Genomic DNA, 18,710 nt, shown 5'->3' with positions numbered 1-18,710 from the left:
TAGTTGAATTCCCAAAAGCAGCTACTCTTACGTTCAGATCTCATTGCTGTATCCATCAGAAAGCAAGATGCCATTTCCCACTGAAAATTTGGTCCATTTAGGTTTGTAAATGTGGTCAGGTTTTGTGTAACCTTTTGAAAAAGTCCTGAATTGAGCTCCACCCAGTTCAAGTTTGTCTTGTAAAATATGTCGCTCAGTTCAAAGTCCTGAAAAACAATTGTGCTGCACGTATGAACAAGGTAATGCGTAACGCCACGAACTATTCAAGACAATACGGGGTGATCAGATTAGATCTGATGCGGTTCATTAGGATACCATTTCATTATAGCGTAAAAGTTGATCATGTCAAAAGATACAATTCAAGATGATCTGATTATCCAAGATCAGATCTAATACGACACAAAATATAATGAAAAATGACATGATGCAATGAGAAACAACCATCCAACTACGATACCATACGACACAGTCACTTTTGCTGTAACTGCTCGCAAATTAAAATGATACAATTCAATATATAGGACACAATACTATTTATCATGCTGTGACGCAATATCAAGAGATGTTGCTGGAATAAACGTAAGTCAAGAAGACCCAAGACGATTTGGTATAATACAGTAAAATAAGATGTAACGTAGCGCAACAAAATACAGCAATGATTGATACAACAAAATTTAAGCTCTAATATAAAACAAGACTATCTGATACAATACAATACAAATTGTGTAACAATGATGTTTATATGGTACAATCTGATGCAATGATGATCCACCTGTTCCACTCAACAAATGAAAGGAACAAAAGACAAATTAAAAAGACAAAAAAAAAAAACACGTTGGTCATTTGATAAACAAATATAAAGTCAGTCCAACAGAGCTTTGTATCTGGAGCACTGGTCACCATGTGGTTCATCAGGGCTTTGAAAGGCACCATTCACCGAGTGAATCCAGGCCAACCCTAATTGCACATTTTTGTTGCGTCCAAACATCTGCCGTGTGAAAGGAGCATCCTGGAGGAGACTGGTCCGTAGAAAAATAAACCATTCTGAGCGCCCTGTGCCTTCCTCAGCCACATGCCTCTCTCTCTCTTGCCTCTGTGGACAGACAATGGCAATTCATTCACATTTGCCCTGCGCCACCAGTGTTGCCCTTGTCACTTGTATTGCATCTTTGTGATGCTCTGTTCCTGTTCTCAAAGGAAACAATCTTTCCCTGCTGGGTGACAAAAAAAAAAAAAAAACGAAAAGAAAAACTCGTAATGTTTGTTTGGACTCCCATTATTCTACCGTGAGTTACATAATAGTTGTATGGACATCTCACCTGTCCTGAGGAACTTGTTATTGATTAAAATGTATGACAACCAAAAGAAATAAGACAAAAAAAAAAATGTTGACTTCAGCTGCAACTTTGCATGGAAATGTGCTTTGTAATCCAAAGCACTCATCAGTTTGTTTTTCTCCAGATGGGGGAGCTGTCAGGCTACCCAGGAGTAATACGGTGCCTAACTGTCCTGCTTCTATACTGCTGTACCTCTGCATCTATGTCCTGGGAGACTACTGCAGAGCTACACAGTAAATCTAGCAAAAAAAAAAAAGGTAAACAGAGCAGCAAAACCCGTACAAAGTGCTGACTCTTTGAGTTCAGGACAGTGTTTGTTTGCATGGGGAAACAGCTGTAAAATTACAATTCCTTTACCAAGGGTGCCTGTGAACCTTTTTCTGCGATATGTGTCTGTCAGCACCTTTCCGTACTCTTCAAAACATCTGTCTGTAAAGCAAGTGTGCTTGGTCTGGGATTTATCTATTTATTGTAGAATAGGAGTTGCAAATTTGACTTTTCTTATAAGAATGTGATTGGATTCTTGGTCTTGTAACTTGTGTGTGTGTGTGTGTGTGGGGGTGTGTGTGTGTGTGTGTGTTTTCAGTATTTTGTTTACAGGTTTAAGCTTAACTCCAGCAAATTTACTTGAACCACATTTATGTCCTTTCCTGAGCTCCTATTCATGCAGACGGGCATGTAAATATGTGAGTTTGTGGCAGATGCCTGTCAGTGGGGATCGAATCTCTTCTCAGAGAAAGTAATAAGGGAGAGAAACCACTGGGGAGCAACAGACACAGAGAAAAGGTTGAATTTTTTTTTTTTCTCAGACTGTGAAAAAAAAAAACACATAGCAGAGAAAAACAACCACAAATATTTAACTAAAAATTCCCTTTTCCCCCCTGGCTTGGCTCATACTCTATTTCTGGTAGTCTGACATTGTCAGACCTTATCCTCTGACTGCATCTCCTTCCCAGAACAAATCAATGGAGATGTTTCATTTGAGTGAGGAGAAAAAAAAATAAAACAGAAAACACTTCACAGTTTTCTGTGTGCCTAACATCAGGCCTAAAAACGACAAGCTCTGGTGAAACTGAGTGAGATGTTCATTGTAAATTAGAAGACCGATCATGAACTGCTTAACATACATCAATATGTAAAAACCAACGAGTAAACAAAAACAAACAAAACAAAAAAATCATGTAATAAACCAACAAGTTAAAAAATAGCTTTTAAATTGAGCTCATTTAATGAGAGCAGAAAGACATCTGGATTAAAAAGCGTTTTTATTTTATCAAATCATAAGTAACAGAATTATTAGAACTTTGAAACAAAGCTTCCAAAAATCAAAACAAAAAAAGAAAACCCTTCGTTGTACCTGTGTTTGAATCGACTATGAGCTATTGACAATCACTCTAAGTGGGTTTGAAACAAATGACTGTGTGGAAAAGCAAAGCATGACCTGTGTAAGGTATCATAGAGAAACTCATGTTGTGGGCGTTACTCCCCTGGGAACCTTGTTTCATGATCTCAGTGACATACAAACATATTTCAAAGATTTATCTTGCGGCTTTTGTAAGAAAACTCAAAACATCTTTCAACAAGATAGTGACCTAATCATTACAAATATGGCCGATCAGTCATGAATTCAAGCTCAGTCCACAAACCTAAGTGCTCTAGAAAAACCAAAGAGAGGAACCAGAACTCTGAATGATTTTGTTTAAAGATGAAATATCAAATATTCTTGTCTCTGCATGATCCAGTCTTGTAAAACGTTTAGGAAAAGACTAAGTGCTGTCCTGAACAATGCATTGTTAGTGTTGCTAATAATTATGCCAATGATAATTTCATAATTCGGTTGAAAAGGAATATTGGTAATCTTTCTACCTTTGCCTCTGTAATATTACGCTATTAAAATAAAAAGTGAATGAATTTCAAGGCTTTTTATGCATCTTTGCTAGGGGTGCCGATAAATATGGCCAACTCTGTAAAAGCAACTACTTGGTAAACTAAAATAAACTTAAAGCACATAAAGCTTTGTGCTTCATGATACATTTGTGGTATAAATTGCGCGCCTGTAGGGAGAGATCTTGGCATTAATATTTTTTGCACTGTTTTACTTCTCTCATCCTGAACATACCAGGAAAATTAAGAAGCTTTCAATAAACAAAACCCACATATCCAGATCAAGCATTAGCACAAGGCCCAGAGCACGAGACCATGACTCTGTTTGGCACAGTTATATTAAAATAAAATCTCTGTTCACCCCGAAATTGGCTAATAACTGTGGCAGTTTAGTGTTTCATTACTGAATGAAAATCTGTTATGGGATCTAAAGTCTTCAGGAGGGGGATGTGCAGATAATGCCAGCTTCTGAATCTTGGCAAGGACTGCTGCCAAGTCTCTGCAACGCTTGTTTTTATTTTAGATTTTATATGCAAAAACTGTTCAAACATGGAATATTTTCCTCCTCTGGCCTTTCAGGTTCCGTTGTTATTTGCCAAAACAGGGCTGGCCTCTTTAAAGCGATTCAATATCTGCTTTTATAGGAACATTAATGAATACGGAAGGAGAAATATTCTGCAATAACACGCTCTTCTTGCTCGACTCCTTTGAAGGGTGTAGTAAAAACTAGTTCACAGGATTTCTCTGTTTTGCTACGTGGCCGTCTAAAGTTACAATATTCCTCTTGTGACTGGATTTTTTTTTTTTTTTTCACCAGTGACATACAAAAACATGTACATAGACAAATGCGATCTCACTGGGACATTTATCTCCCATGAGCAGCCTTACTCTGGAGGTCCTGGACTAATTGTGTGGAATTCCCGGCTGAGGTGGTGGAGGCCCACTTTGACAAAGTGGGAGGCGCATGCACACTTCATCTTCCCGCGCTGACAAGTCCTCGCTTCTCCTCAAGTCAGCATCTTTAAGGAAACGCATTGCAAACAGAGTCGGCTGGGAGAGGGAGCGACTTCATCGCGCCCTTGAAACTTTGTCGAGTGGCAGGCGTTGTTCAGCAGCTGCAGACAGCCGCTCCCTCCTCTGTCTGTCATCGTGGCATCGTAGACACACAACGTGCAACTCTCGATACTGCAACACAGTGATTAGCGGTATGATTGAATGCTGCTGTGAGTTGTTTGTGTGCGCTGATTAGGACTGGCGCAGTGCATCCAGAAGGGTTATTTACCCTCCGGATTACACGACAGACATCTTGCTCCCGTACAGATTAAGTAGATGTTTATATAGCTCTCGATACACTGCTGAGTCTGTTCGCACTAGCTAGAACTTACAAGCCAAAAAAAAAAAAATTGTTTAACTATTGCTAAAGCTAAACGTTACCGAAATCAAAAGAACCACTGGGTGTCTTTTCTGAGATGGAAGTGCAGGCTTTACACCAAGCTGAGGCTCCACTCTGAAGTGCAAATGAGCCTATAATTAGATTCCACACATGAGATGCTGAACAGCCCACAGGGTTTGCAATCAATGGCCTAAAACATCGCAAATAACATGACAAACAGGTTTGCAAGAACATTAGACTTTTTTTTTTTGGGACAGAAGTTATATCGTAATTTTAACAGGGAACTGTAAAACTTTTTGAGATTTTGCTATGTAACAACTACAAACTTTAATGAATGTCATTGTGATAGACCAACAGAAAGTAGTAAGGAACAGAAATAATAAGAAAATAATAAATGGCTTCCAAATGTTTTTATTTTTTGTTGTTATTGTTGATTTTTTTTTTTTTTTTTTTTTTACAAATAAAATAATTTATGCTGGTATAGACTTGATCAAATGTCATGAATTAAAAAAAAACTTTGAATGATTAGTATACTGTAAGGGTATGAAAAGAGGTGTTAACTCGCCCAAACAACAATGCCTCCCTCTTTCCTTTCCATCGTGCTTATTTAATGGACTCAGTTCAAAAATCTCCTTCAAGAGGCTATGCATTCTCTCATGTGTAGTTCTCTTATGATGTCTTCTTTTTCCACTCTGCCCCACTTTCCATTCCCTGCGACCACTAAGAGCGGCACTCTGGATGGAGAGTCCATCTAAATTATGCGATGTGGACTGCTGTGGACAACCCCTCTGCAAAGTGCTGCGTGCCAGCCAGCACCCTTATGTACCTTTCATAAGATGCCAGGACTGCACTGCAGCTTGGTCCCCGTCCAGATCACACCGCTGCGTGTAATTGGCCCTCGCTGCTGGACGCTGGCATCAACTAGGATTCCTAAAAGCTCCGGTTAGAGTACATAATGGCAGAGAATAGATCGTTTATGCTGATAATAAAAGGATTGGCTGCTCAGTGCGTGTTTTTTCTTTTTTTTTTACTCTTGGGTGCTTCGATAATGTGAAATTCTTGTATGACCCAATAGCCCTGCTGGTCTATATTTGTACTCTCAGCGGAAAGGCGACGCACGTACTGAAACTGTTTTTTTTTCTTTTCCAAAGACTAGAAGGTTGGGGGCGTTCCAAAACTAGCGCCGCGTGTTGCTGCTCCAACTTGCTGCATTTGTAGTAGATGTTAGATGTTTGATTAGCCCCATCAAAACTTTGGGGTGCTACAAGGAAGCTTTAAAATATTTAGTTTTGTCAAAATGGAGTCAAATAAAAGGGACAAAATTACATGCTTTTCAAAAGTCATTAAAGGCCCAAAAGAAATCCCTGCAGCAGCTTTACTGGCTTGTCACGTATTTGGGCGGCGGACACCGACTTTTTGCAGACACCTTTCAAGCAAAGGGTTGAGTGTTTCATATTCAGACAAAATACAACTTTGAAAGGGGTATCGCTTCAAAGAGGCTGATTTATCTCTAATGGCACTTGAAAGCTCATTCGGTCTCTTTGAACAAGCACAGTGATCTTTGAGATCCACTCACAACAACGTAGTGTGAAGTATGGCTCCTGTCACCAGCTGAAGCATGTCAACTATCTCACACTTCATCACAAATTCCTGTAATTAATTGTTGAACAGCGGTCACCAGGCAAAAGAAAATGACAGTTGCAATCCAGTTTGTGTTGCACCGTCACCTTGGGGTATATTTAAACACGACAGGCACTGATGTTGTTGGGAGGTTTAAATGTTTCAGGATCTGTATTTTTCCCCCCCTCCCAAAGTGATGTGTCATTTTTTGATCTTCTACCGTTGAACAAAAAAGCAAGAGACACCCCCCCCCCCCCCACTGCTGAATTATACATACATGGAATATCACACCTCAGTCCTGACTGACCCTCCATCGACCCCAGTATCTGCCTGTTAACTTCATCATCACTTAGCAAAAGCTGCATGATCTGAATACATTTTTTTTTTCCTATAAACGCCCACAGGCATAAACAGCATGCCATTAAAAATGCCAGCGTGTTAAACCACCTGACAGCTTTACTACACGCTTTGAGTTGTTTGTCCTAAGACCGAGTGTGAAGGTTACACTGAAAAATCAGGTCTCTTTCAATATATTAGAATATCATCAAAACTGTTGCCTATTTACTTAATTAGATTTTAAAGTGGGAGCTCATGTATTTTCATAAAACACAGTGATACTTTTCAAACACATTTCTTTTAATGTTGATGACTACGTCATAGAGCTAATGAAATCTTAATATTCAGTTATAAATTCCAGATTAATAAAACTGGACTTTCAATATATAAATATTATGACTAACATAATTATGGGGAAAACTCATGACAGCGGTCCAGAACCAAGTTATTAACAGATTTAAAGACCACAGACAAAGGTACGCCACAAAAGACGTCAGCTACTCTATAAGACTGAATGCAGTTGTTTTAACTGAAAGCTGAGTCGAAGGAAAAAGTAGAACAAAGGTGCACAAGCAACAGGAGGTGAACCCATTCAAAAGTCTAGGACAAAAGTGATGACTGAGGCTGGAGTCTGACCTTTAACCCCTTAACTGTCACCTTCAAAACATTTATACATCAGATATGATGTATAAGTGCAGATTTTGACAGTTCACCACAGACAAACCCAGTACGTGGACTACATCTGTTGGATGTCTTCTGTCAAGCCACTCCTCAATCAGAAGCCGTGTGGAAGAAAGGAGACGCATAGAATGAAGTAGAGAACGGAGTCTCCACCCTCAGTATGATTTGGAGAGCAGAGCCATCCTCTGATACTAGTTTGTATTCTATCAAATCTAAAGTTATCACAACCATTTACCATGAAATTTTAGAGCACTCTCTGCTTCACATTACTGAAAGGCTCTTTAAAGGTAATAACATTTTCTGGGAGGACTTGGGACCCACCTACACTGCCAAAAGTATCAATACCGGGTTTACTGACCATGGCATCAGTCTGCTTGAGTTGGCCAAAGACACCTGATCCCAAAACCCAAAAATCTAGTTTCATCAAGCAGAGGAGCAGACTCATCAAAGGTCACTAGTAAAGCAACCTAGGCTTCTTCCAACGTCTTGGCAGTCATGGTCCAATTCCCTTCATACCACACCTCTCTAATGCAGTAATTCATACAAACTTATTGATGGCATATACCCAGATCCAGCCCTAGCTGCATTAGTGAGATTTTGTGGGGCATCACTGAATACAAAACATTTTACATCAGTTTCATTTCTTAAATTGCTAAGGTAATTTGTCAACATACTATATTTATGCTGTCCAATTTAAGATGCATCTATAAGAGGTTTTTTTTTTCTTTAGCTTATCACCACATGCCATACAAAACAAAGAAATAAATTGCTTTCAAAGCCTAAAATAAAACTGACCTTGGCTGATTGCTAAAAACTGACTTCAGGTATTATTCCCCTGCACCACTCAGCAGGCACAAACACCCAGTTTTAATACTTTGCCCTTGGATAATTATACCTAGAAGAACAGGGTTAATTGAACTGAAAAAGGTTATCCAAGCTTAGCTGCAGAGCGAAGAAATAATACCTGTCAGAGTCCTCAGACCTTCACACAAATTTCAGGTGAGCCACCTCATCCTCTTTGAAAACGATTACTTTAAGAGTGAGGTTTAGACGTTGCACTTTCATAAATCATCTGCAAGGAATCTGGAGCATTGCTATTTTCTACATACAAGCCCACATTACAGTTAACACTGTAGGACATTTTCCCTCAATTAATATATATTTTTTTTCTGTATTCCTGGACCTCATCCACAAAAGATTTTACTATTAAGTTAATATGTATGGTTGCCAATAGCACAGCAATTAAGGGACTCAAGTTCACTTAATAATGGATTCAACTTTTTCAAAGTAATGGCATATCCATGTCTTATAAGAAAGAAATAAAAAGACACATTCATATTTAAGGTAACTTTATTTACAAACAAAAATAAGTGAATCCCATTCTTCTGCACAGATTGAACACAGATGGATAAATGTGTTCCAGCTGACAACCTGCGGGAAAAACGGGACACAAAGTGATAAGATGACTTGCATACATCTTGATGTCAAAAAAGCAATTTCTTAGTAAACACCAGAGCAGATAAATGTGACAACACCTCAAAACAGATTCCACCTGATACACACTGACGTTTATAATAAACTGTCACATTAATTTGCCCGAGTGGGAGCTGATCTGCACAGTACGGCTGCCACTTGACATCTGTTACTATTGCATTCAAGCATAAGGTAATATATTTAAGAAATGCCATGCAGTGAAAGGCTAAAGAGGTGCAGGGAAAAGCCTGACTGCCAGTGCCCACTTTACCAAGCAATATTACAGCAAATGCCACATCATCCTGACATTTTAATAAAAGCAGATATGCTGGATCAAAATGGCAGGCATAATTACCTCGGAGGCAGAGTAGCAACATTGGGCCATTTCACTTCTTCAGGAGCTGATGCCTGACAACGATGAAGGGGAATGCAAAGCCGCTGCCGAAGAACAGGACCATCATGCCCAGCAGACGCCACTTGTTGTCCACAGAGAAGGGGAGGTTCTGTGGGGGACAAAAAACCCAGACAAGTTGAAATCTATGGTCAAAGTACTTATTTGTAAACTGCTCTTACGATATCTGGAAACCACATTTCTTTTCTTTTTACACATTTTTCCCATTTATAAGTGCTTACTACATTAAGAATTTAAAAGAAGTAAATTTATAAAAATATTTTCAATAAGCTGCTTCTAATCATTGAGAATAAACTTGTGTAGGTAAACATTACAAACCATATATGGTCACTATGATATGGTTGTAATGTTACACAAAGACTGGCTCTTTCTGTGATGCCTGCAATGCAGATAAGAATTTGAGAGAAGCCAAATTAGACAGACATGCTTTGAAGCTATGTTTGTATTAATTACACTATAAAAAAAATTCAACAGTAAAAAGGCAGAAGACCTCTTTAATCATCACACTCTTGCAAGTATTAATAAAGCTTTTGGCTTTTTAACCTACTAATGCTATTTGGACTTTAGCTGTACTTTTCTTCTAATCAGAGTAATACTATTTTATCAGCTATTATTAATAAATGCACACTCTTTTCTCCTTATGCAATAAATTTACAATTCCTATACAGTCTGCTGTTCTCACTTTCTGTTATAAATCTACCTTGGAGTAAATCTGCATGTCTCGACCTACCCGTCGCTGCGCAGCTAGTTAATCTGAATTTCCGTCAATGAGGGACAATAAAGGTTTTCTATTCTTCTCTGTCGACGTTAGCGCTCTATATTTGCGATACAAAAAGGGTCAAAAGTGGGCCACAAATAGGATTTCCAAACAAGGCACACATTTTTGTAGTTATTATGTTTTAAAAAATATACATTTGGCAGAAAAAGAATAATTCGTGTCAGTATTTTTTTTCCCGGTTCGTGTCAATTCATCTAAGGCTTTGACCTTAACTGTTACAACGGTTTACCGGAAGTAAAAAGAAGAAAAAGAAGTCAGATGAAAAATCAAACAATCAATTTTGGAAATTTATCAACGCATGTGCCTTTAATTATACCCACTTTTCAAATCAAATATTATAACAAAGCATGTATCATAAATTAAGAAGCGATTTTAGAAGTAGTTTGCTAGCTGTTAGCTTGATATTGTTAGCCCTGTGTTGGATATATACATAGAATATCAATATTAAATGTATAAAGACCACATTAGATATATATTTGAAATGAAATAATGTTTAATGTGAACAAGTTGTATCAAAAACTATTTATGTTATCTTTAATAGCGTTGTCATATTCTTGTCAATTAAACATGACCTCTATGTTAGCATTAGCTTAGCTAGCGCCAGGCTTCGGACACCAACAGGGCCAAGTCTCATTTGAAACAACGCTGTTTCTTTTAGGAGATAAACTCACCTTCCCTGGTCCTTCAGCATAGTGTGAAGAACGCACAGCAGATGTAGCGAATCGCCTCACAGCTTGCCCCAGCATAATTGTCGTCTGGTTTACTCCGTGTCTCAGTACACTGCTTCTGTTGCTGCTAATCGCGACCTTCTCTGCCTCAACGCAAAGGACTTTGGGAAATGAACGGAAGGTTTGTTGTGGGAAATGTAGTTTTAATACATCCAGGATGACCGCTTGGTGATTTGGTTTTGTAGATGGTCTACAACCGTGCAGTTTGTCTTTCTACAAAAAGGTGGAAAAATAATGACATGGACTGTGTTAGAAAAGATAGGTTTATTTACATAATAGCTTTAATTATATGTTCAAATGATTATATTGCATAAAAATCTCCAGAGCTCCAGATTAACAAAAAAAATAAGTTTATTTCAGCTTGATTTTTTTTTCTACCTATCGTTTTCAAAAATTTCTAACAAAAATCAAGTGTTATGTTTTCTTTTTGTATTATTACAACAGCACACACACCCTCTAATTCTGAATTCTCTGATGGGCCAACTTGTTTTTATGTTTTATATAAAGGTAAAATAACTATTTGTCGAATATTAACACAGTCTCACTTGTATGTAGAACATTGAAACTACAAATGTTTTAGATTTAAGTAGTATTTCTTTCATATTTAATGATACAAATCTCCCTTCATTGGTGTGGATCACATGCCTAATTTTTAACTGGTTTAAAATATGAGACACATAGTACCAGATGGTCAAACTCTCTAATCATCAGTGGTCTGATGATCTGAATGTCCTTGAACTCTTTCTGAATGTCCATTGAGTCTTATTTGGCATTTTTCCAGTTACTGCTGTGTCTGGTTCTCATCTGCTATTCAGACACACCTGATGGAAGTGGCAGTTTCTGTCTTAAGTCAGAGATCAGAAACAATTTGAAAGGAAACCATTTGACAAAGCTCAAATTTAAGGAAAGCCATTAATCTACAACAGATTTGGTCAATGTGAGCAAAAATGAACAAGCAAATAAATAAATACAGCAATATTTCAGCTTTGTTCTTCATTGAAAAATAAAGTCAATGTCATGTTGTCATACTTTAAAAGATCTATCAATGTTAAGAGAAAAGTAGCTATGATAACTTTTGTTAAACTTATTTTATTTGAAACCTGTTTTGAAATACACAACAATGTGGGAAAAATATGAAAAAACATTAAAAAAAGAAAGAGATTATGAAATATTCAGGAAAAAATACACTTTTATTTAAAATTTTGGCTGCGGCATTTACAATGACTTTATTACTAAATATTATCACTAACCAGTTTTAGCTTTGTTAAAAAATTGCAAATACAATTTTGTTGAAGCAAGAAAATCTTAGTTATGGTATTTCACACCCACAAAAAAAAATATTCACTATAAATCCATCCCGTTAATTCAAACTAATCTCAATAAGGGCTATTTTAGAAGAGAGATCCATTTTTTTGTTTTAAGCTACTCAGATTTTCGATAATATAAAGGCAAGGCAAGGCAAGGCAATTTTATTTATATAGCACCTTTCAGTCAAAGACAATTGAAAGTGCTTTAACTTTAATAAAGTGAATTACTTTATATTTTTTCATCTGCTAAAAATTTATAATGAAACAAGTGAAGGTAAAATCACCCTCCAAAATGCAACAATAAACTAAAAATCCACGGAGCATCTCTATTCAAAGTAAATGTTATGACAGCATTGTCAGCTAGTACCATTCTCTTTGCTGGTTGTGTTGAAGCTCCAACAAATTATCTCCTGTGATGCTGGCAGCTGCGTCAGGCTGGTTACCCATCGTCTCATCCATCAGTGCAGGGTCATCACCTGGCCTGCTGCCATTTGTTTGCCCTCACATTGCCACTGCAATCTGTTTAAAAAGCATTGAGGGATTGGGAATCATACTGGATGACAAATAATGTCATCAGACCCCAGCTATAAATATTGATGTTATCTCATGCTTGCCACAAAACGCTGGAGGCCCAGTTCTGAAATGCACCGTTTGTAACATTGTCAGATTAATCCATTCTGTGGATTCATTTCTTATTATTGTTGACTGCCTTATTGTCTGGTTACTGACCTTTCTTGGCTGATGAAAAAGGTGTATTAATCATAAATTCATGCTGGTAGAAGAGTGAGATTCTTGGATGAATAAACACAAGCACAAATCATACTGCACACAACTATTAAGGTGGCTTCCTATTCACTTCAGGCTTCTAATTAGCAGCCGGTGATACTGAAATCTACTATATGAAATTCACCAAATCAATCACCCATGTACAGTATATTGGTATATATAGTTGGTTATATGCATGATAATATATAAAGATGGCCCACACTATCTTGAAAATAATTTACAGATTTAAAACAAAAGACTTGCGAAGCATCCAAATATTATAATGCATTCTTCCTAAGTCAATTGTTTGTTCTCCTACTTGTAAAAGTTTTCATACCAGTTCAGCCTTTCTACTTAGAGTCAGCCCTTAGTTAAACCACTCTTCTGTCAGTTGCAGCTGCAAAAATGTGAGAATGTGTCTGTCCAAAAATGGACACAAATATTTCCCCCCTGATTCTTTTTTGTTGCTCAAGTGTATTCAGAATTGATGGAAAGCTTTCGGGAACATAAATGTTCAAATCCTGCAACAGATTCTCAGTTGGATTTTGGTCTGTTCTCTGTACTATTCTTGCTATGCAGTTATAGAAAAGTTAAAGAACATTCACTCAGTGTTTTTGAAGTAGGGGGGCCACCAGGTAGCACTAGGGAGGCCAGAGAATGCTGGAAGGAGACGAGAAGAAAAATGCAAAAAAAAAAAAAAAAAAAACTAATAATTTTTTAGTTTGTCAGATAAATTTTTTTCTGCATCACAAATTTTGATAAAATCTAATTAATTTTTGATTCAATGTTATAAAATATAAGTTAAAATAGTTTATTGAAATGTTATTTACCATGCTCATGATGTGGAGTACGCTGCTCCAAAAGCCCTAAGAGCTCATGGCCAACAAAATCAGAAGGTATGAGGCAATATTTATGCTAATAATAATAAAGTGATAATAAACAATCTAAGATTTTATGTTTCTTTATGTTGTAGCACATGCTGTGGATTTCCAAAGGGGGTCCTCATCCAGAAGTCAATGCCGTGCAGTTAAGACTTTCATCTTGCCAATATCGCAAAGGCCAGAACTTTGGAGCGTCTGAATAATAGTTGCCGTGTCAACAGTCTTTCATCTGGGCTGTGGATCTCTGCAGCTCCTTCAGAGTTGCAGTGGGTTACCTGGCTGCTTCTCTGAATGCTGCTCTCATTGAGGTTCTGTCTTACTCTATTTTCAGATGATGGGTTGAACTGTGGTCTGTGAGACGTCCAAAGCTCTAGATATTGCCTTAGAAACCCTGAGTTTGGGATTCTAAACCATTTCATGGTTGTAATAATTCACTCTAATTTAATACAACCATGCTGTATACCATGTTACTTGGTTTAATCTGTTTGTTCACTAATCTTCTCCTAAATGTGACAATTGTTAGATTTCTTTTTGAAAACCAAGTGTTCTTTGTCTACTTCATAAAAGGACTTTGTGTTGGTTTTGCACTAATATTTCTATAGACTATGTGTGGCAACCTGGGGGTGGATTTTCTTTCTATTATGAACCCAAATATAGAATATAAAAGGTTACAATGACCAACAGAGCCACCTGGAATAACTCCAGGAAAATGTAATGTAATAAGGACACAGGTAAGTTCTGCTGGAAATGAGGAGACGAGATTCAGAAGGTTCTACAAAAATTTATTAAACTTCAATATATCTTTTAAATTTCCAATAATCTGAAATTGAATGGTAAAAACAGTGAATGCATTTGACAAGATTCATTATAATAAAATGTTTAAATTTCAAAGGAAACTGAGGCTTACCAATGGGGGAAGTAGTGAGGGAAGGGGCAACATCCAGTGCAGGAAAAGGGGACCACCCTGGACACCACAAAAACACAGCAAACAATGAAAGAAAAAGGTGCTCCAACAAAACACACAAGACAAGACACCGCCACCACAGAAGCCTCAGTCCCTAAAAGAAAGACAAAAAATGAAACAATACAAGTAAAACAGTGATACAATAGCTCTACAATGTTGCACTTTATCCCCTTAGTATTTCCATCAATGCTCTCTGCATCAGCAGAGAAAGTGCAGATTAGTCTTTTAAAACAATTTATAAGTAGGCAAAACAGCAGCTAGTGTCACTCCAGGTACAATGCTGATGAGTCATCAGAAGGCTGTGACCTGATAAATGACTGCACAGCCAAATAACCAGATCCCCAAATCCGCCTAGATGCAGTGCAACTTCCTGTCAGCAAACAAATGAATGGACAGATCGGTCCAGATATTAGAGGTGCAGCAAAGGAGGCCAGAACGGTGCAAACAAAGGAAGCAGATTGAATTGACGTCACGACGCAAGCAGCCTCATGACAGGTGAAGGCTTGCTTATATGCAGCAGCCGGAATTGGCCTTAAAGTGGCAGCGCACCATTTATGCTGCTACACTATGCTAAAATCTGTTGTTGTGACATTAATCCTTTTGCAAGGCACTGTATTTCCCAGCCTTCTGCAGCACATGATGAATAGTAGCACGAATCGCCAAAGTACACAACACGTCTCTCGTTGTCTAGATTTGCAATAATGTTCCACAAAGAAGAGGAGGGGAAATAATGGATAGCATTGATCAGCGGTGACAGTTCATTTTGGCAGCAGCACTCTGGAGTTTAAACTGCCTTGTGATGTTAGCAATGATGAAGGAAATTTGTAGTTTACTTTGTGAAAAGTGAAAGACAGCGGTAAATTGTCATTCAGAATGCGATATTTACTTCCTGCAGCTTACATGGGTGACCAAAAAAAAGCACTTCACCAGTTCACAGTAAACTGTGACATTTGTTCATGTCTCTTTCATTTGGTATTAAGTTGTTCTGTAAAAATCTTTGTGTTTCTGTCTTTTACTCTCACAGACTTTTTTTTTTATATCCATACAAATGCGCCTCTTCATGTCCATTTTTGGGGTCAGCGTGTGTCCTCGCAGTTCAAGAGGGGGAACCCTACATGTTTATTGTTAAGCGCACATTCACAGTTATGCATGTGGCGTGTAAAGCGGAGACGCACACAGCCTGCAGCAAGGTCATGCTGGTAGCTCGTAGCGTGCACAGAGTGGCATGATTTGACATTAATCTTTAAAGTGGATTAGGGGGAAATTGCTCGGACTTGGATCTGACCTACTGCCCCTCGGGATGAGCAGCCTGTAGCCCTGTAAGTTCACTGAAAGGCTTCTTAAATAACAAGCAACCTAACCGGGCTTTGTATTTATGAAACATTGCTCCTCTTCTTATTCATTAAGATATTTTAATACTGTATAGCAAGCAAGCCTTCAGCCCCTCACCACTCTCTCTGCAATTGCTATTCTTCACAAGCAAAACGGACAATGATGATTGGATTCTATGCCAAACCTGCCAGGCTTGAAAGAGAATTAGATAGAGAATTACTCTGCAGGCCTGAGGTAAACATGACTAATTTCTGTCATTTCATTTCTTTTTGTTCTCTCTCTCTCTTTTTTTTTTTTTTGCGTGAGCCCCGGGATACTTTGAATCATTGTGTTTTTTTCATGGGGTTCTTTTGTGAAAGTTTCTTTGAATCACACAGAGGGAAATCTCTTGTTCATTTTTAGAAACTGACAATGTATTTTTTTTTTATCAACATCTTTTTTGTATGTTTTACCCAGATCACAACACTGTTATGAGTTGGAGGTAATGAGGGTAAGATATTATTATCGTGTGCACTTGAAGCTTCACAGCTGTGTAAAGGATTGAGAGTCTTAATTTGAACAAAGAAAAACAGTAGTTTATGAGATACGAGCAAAGCTGTTGTGGATTCTTCTCAGGGTGGCATTATCTGAATTAAATTATCTTATTGATTAGATGGAAACTGGACAATGACAAAACATTCACATTCTGTGTGCACATATGAACTGAACAGCTGCTGCTGTATCTCCTTTATGCTGCGTCCCACTTTTTCCACTTTCCATTATTATCCTTGACAGTGCATAGTGGTTACGGGGTTATAACTACCTCTTGAGGTGGATCTGGAGGTACTAATTAGAAATGGTGGATTAGTTTCAACCCCCATTCCATGAAGAGACCTTTCAGTCGATTTAAAAATGTCTTAAACGTGTGTAGATTGCAGAATAAAAGGAGGATCTGAAACGGGCCACTGGCCGACAAAGTACGAGCAAAGTCTAAGCACTGAACTAAAACAGTGCCGTACCATCCAGTTATGCTAAAGTTAAAGTTTCCATCTGAGTCGTAGCTTCCTGCTGGCAGTTCAGTTAGTTAATGACTAACTCTGGACTGGATTTAGTACAAAATTCAAAATAATTTGACTGGTCAAACCTGAGAAGGATATAATAATAATTGTGCAGTAACTACCATTCTGGTAGTTTCAATGAGTGGCATCAGGACAAAACTACAGTCATAATTCTTGCTTGTTTTTTATTTTGTTTGTTTGTTTTTTTCATTTTTATAATGTTGTAAGTCCTTAGTGCTTGCTTGTTTTTTTGGTATCTATCTTGCCGCGTGCACTAATGATTGGTTGCTTCCTTTTCTTGTTTATCATTAATTTCTGTGTTTTTTTCACTTGTGGCATTGTTTCTTAGTCATGCTGACATGTAGTCATGCTAATTGTTACTTATCTTCCTTTTGTCTTTAGTTTGCCACTCCATGCAATTAACTTTATGTTTTTTTTCTCCTTGCTTTCCCCCAGAGCCTGTTGTCTCACCTAATCCGCATCAAAAAATGACCATAGCCATAAATATTAAATATTTTTTCTGTTTTGTCAGGACCAAAGAGCTAACATATAGAAAAGTGGAATTCTTCAATTTCTCAAAAAAAATATTGTTAAAGTCTTTAGTTTTAGTCAGCCTGGTCTGGTAATGTTGTCTTATCTTGTGAGAGAAACATGTACTTTTACCTCCACACCTAAATTAAAATTAGTCCTCAAAACATTTTATTTTTTTCCATCATTAAATAGATTTTCAGTCAATTTCATCCTCTTTCCATTTCTTTACCCTCAAAACTAAAACGGTAAAACACCAAAAGCCAACAGGAACGCTCCATCCATGTCATGATCCGTGTTTCTGTGTATTTATTTTAAGGCTTTTCTGTGTTCAGTTTCTGTCCTGAGTCTGTTTCTGCGTCTTCCCTGTTGATTGCTTCCCAGGTGGGTCTAGTTACCTGATTACCCTCCCTGTGTATTTAAGTCCACCTACTGTCTCTTGTTGGGTCCTTATCAAATGTACGTTGTATGTCATTTGTCTGCCTTCCATCACAGTAGAACTGTAAAGTCCTGTGTTGGTTTAGCTCTCTTTTTCTGTCCTTAGTTTTTCAGTTGCTACCGGTAATTAGCTGTGTGCTACGCTCTGCCGTGCCGCCTGTGTTGGACTGTTGAGCTTTTTTCATTAAATGTATCATCATTTTTATCACAACCTGGGTCTCTGTGTCTCTCCTCTCCACCTCGCAACCACCACACTTGACTATCCATACATATATTATATTTGCTCAAAAATATGTCAGAAACAAAGATTCACTTTGTTTAATGATTCTAAATAATGTTTTTAACCAATTTTAGGAGTAAAATGCTTCTGTTTTGTAAAGTGCCTTGAGATGACTTGTTTTGAATTGACTCTGAATAGATGAAGTGAACTGAAATACTGTTATATATATATATATATATATATATATATATATATATATATAGATATATATAATGGTGATATACAGAATACAGATTTTTCCCCCCCCTTTTTTACTGCATAACTTCTTTTTAGATGAACTTTTTGTAACAACGTTGTGCATGGAAGCTCATAGAAAAGTCTTGTCTAGTACACATTGTACATAAGTAGAAAGTGAATAAAGAAAATAAAGGTTTCTTTACATGGTCGCTCTTTTATGTCCCACTTTCACAGCACTGGGCAATCTGCTTTTCTTTTCAAACTCCTTGGACACACAGGATTATCACTCATGTATTACTTGTAAACCCCATTCTGTCTCACCCTTGAGGCATTGCAAAAACTTCAAAAGAAAATCATTT

The 18,710-nt window shown here is 37.5% G+C and overlaps 1 protein-coding gene across 1 annotated transcript; it reads right to left on the bottom strand.

Moving 5' to 3' along the window:
- Positions 1-8,583: 8,583 nt before the first annotated feature.
- Positions 8,584-10,755, bottom strand: cox7c (cytochrome c oxidase subunit 7C). The gene is made up of 3 exons (XM_015011965.2): positions 10,586-10,755; positions 9,080-9,227; positions 8,584-8,682 (listed from the first exon to the last, which is right to left on the bottom strand). The coding sequence occupies exons 1-2, from the start codon at positions 10,658-10,660 to the stop codon at positions 9,111-9,113; spliced, it is 192 nt and encodes a 63-aa protein (XP_014867451.2). The 5' UTR covers positions 10,661-10,755; the 3' UTR covers positions 8,584-8,682; positions 9,080-9,110.
- Between the last annotated feature and the right edge of the window lie 7,955 nt (positions 10,756-18,710).

This window comes from Poecilia mexicana, unplaced genomic scaffold (genome assembly GCF_051168715.1).
Source record: "Poecilia mexicana isolate PSO_F unplaced genomic scaffold, ASM5116871v1 scaffold_9, whole genome shotgun sequence".
Taxonomy (NCBI): domain Eukaryota; kingdom Metazoa; phylum Chordata; class Actinopteri; order Cyprinodontiformes; family Poeciliidae; genus Poecilia; species Poecilia mexicana.
This window is presented reverse-complemented; position numbering and strand designations above follow the sequence as displayed.

Bases quoted from the DNA above. Each gene is read 5' to 3' on its own strand.
- cox7c (XM_015011965.2), bottom strand. From the start codon at position 10,660: ATGCTGGGGCAAGCTGTGAGGCGATTCGCTACATCTGCTGTGCGTTCT. The intron at 9,228-10,585 runs GTGAGTTTATCT...TGTCCCCCACAG, and splicing joins ATGCTGAAGGACCAGGGAAG to AACCTCCCCTTCTCTGTGGA.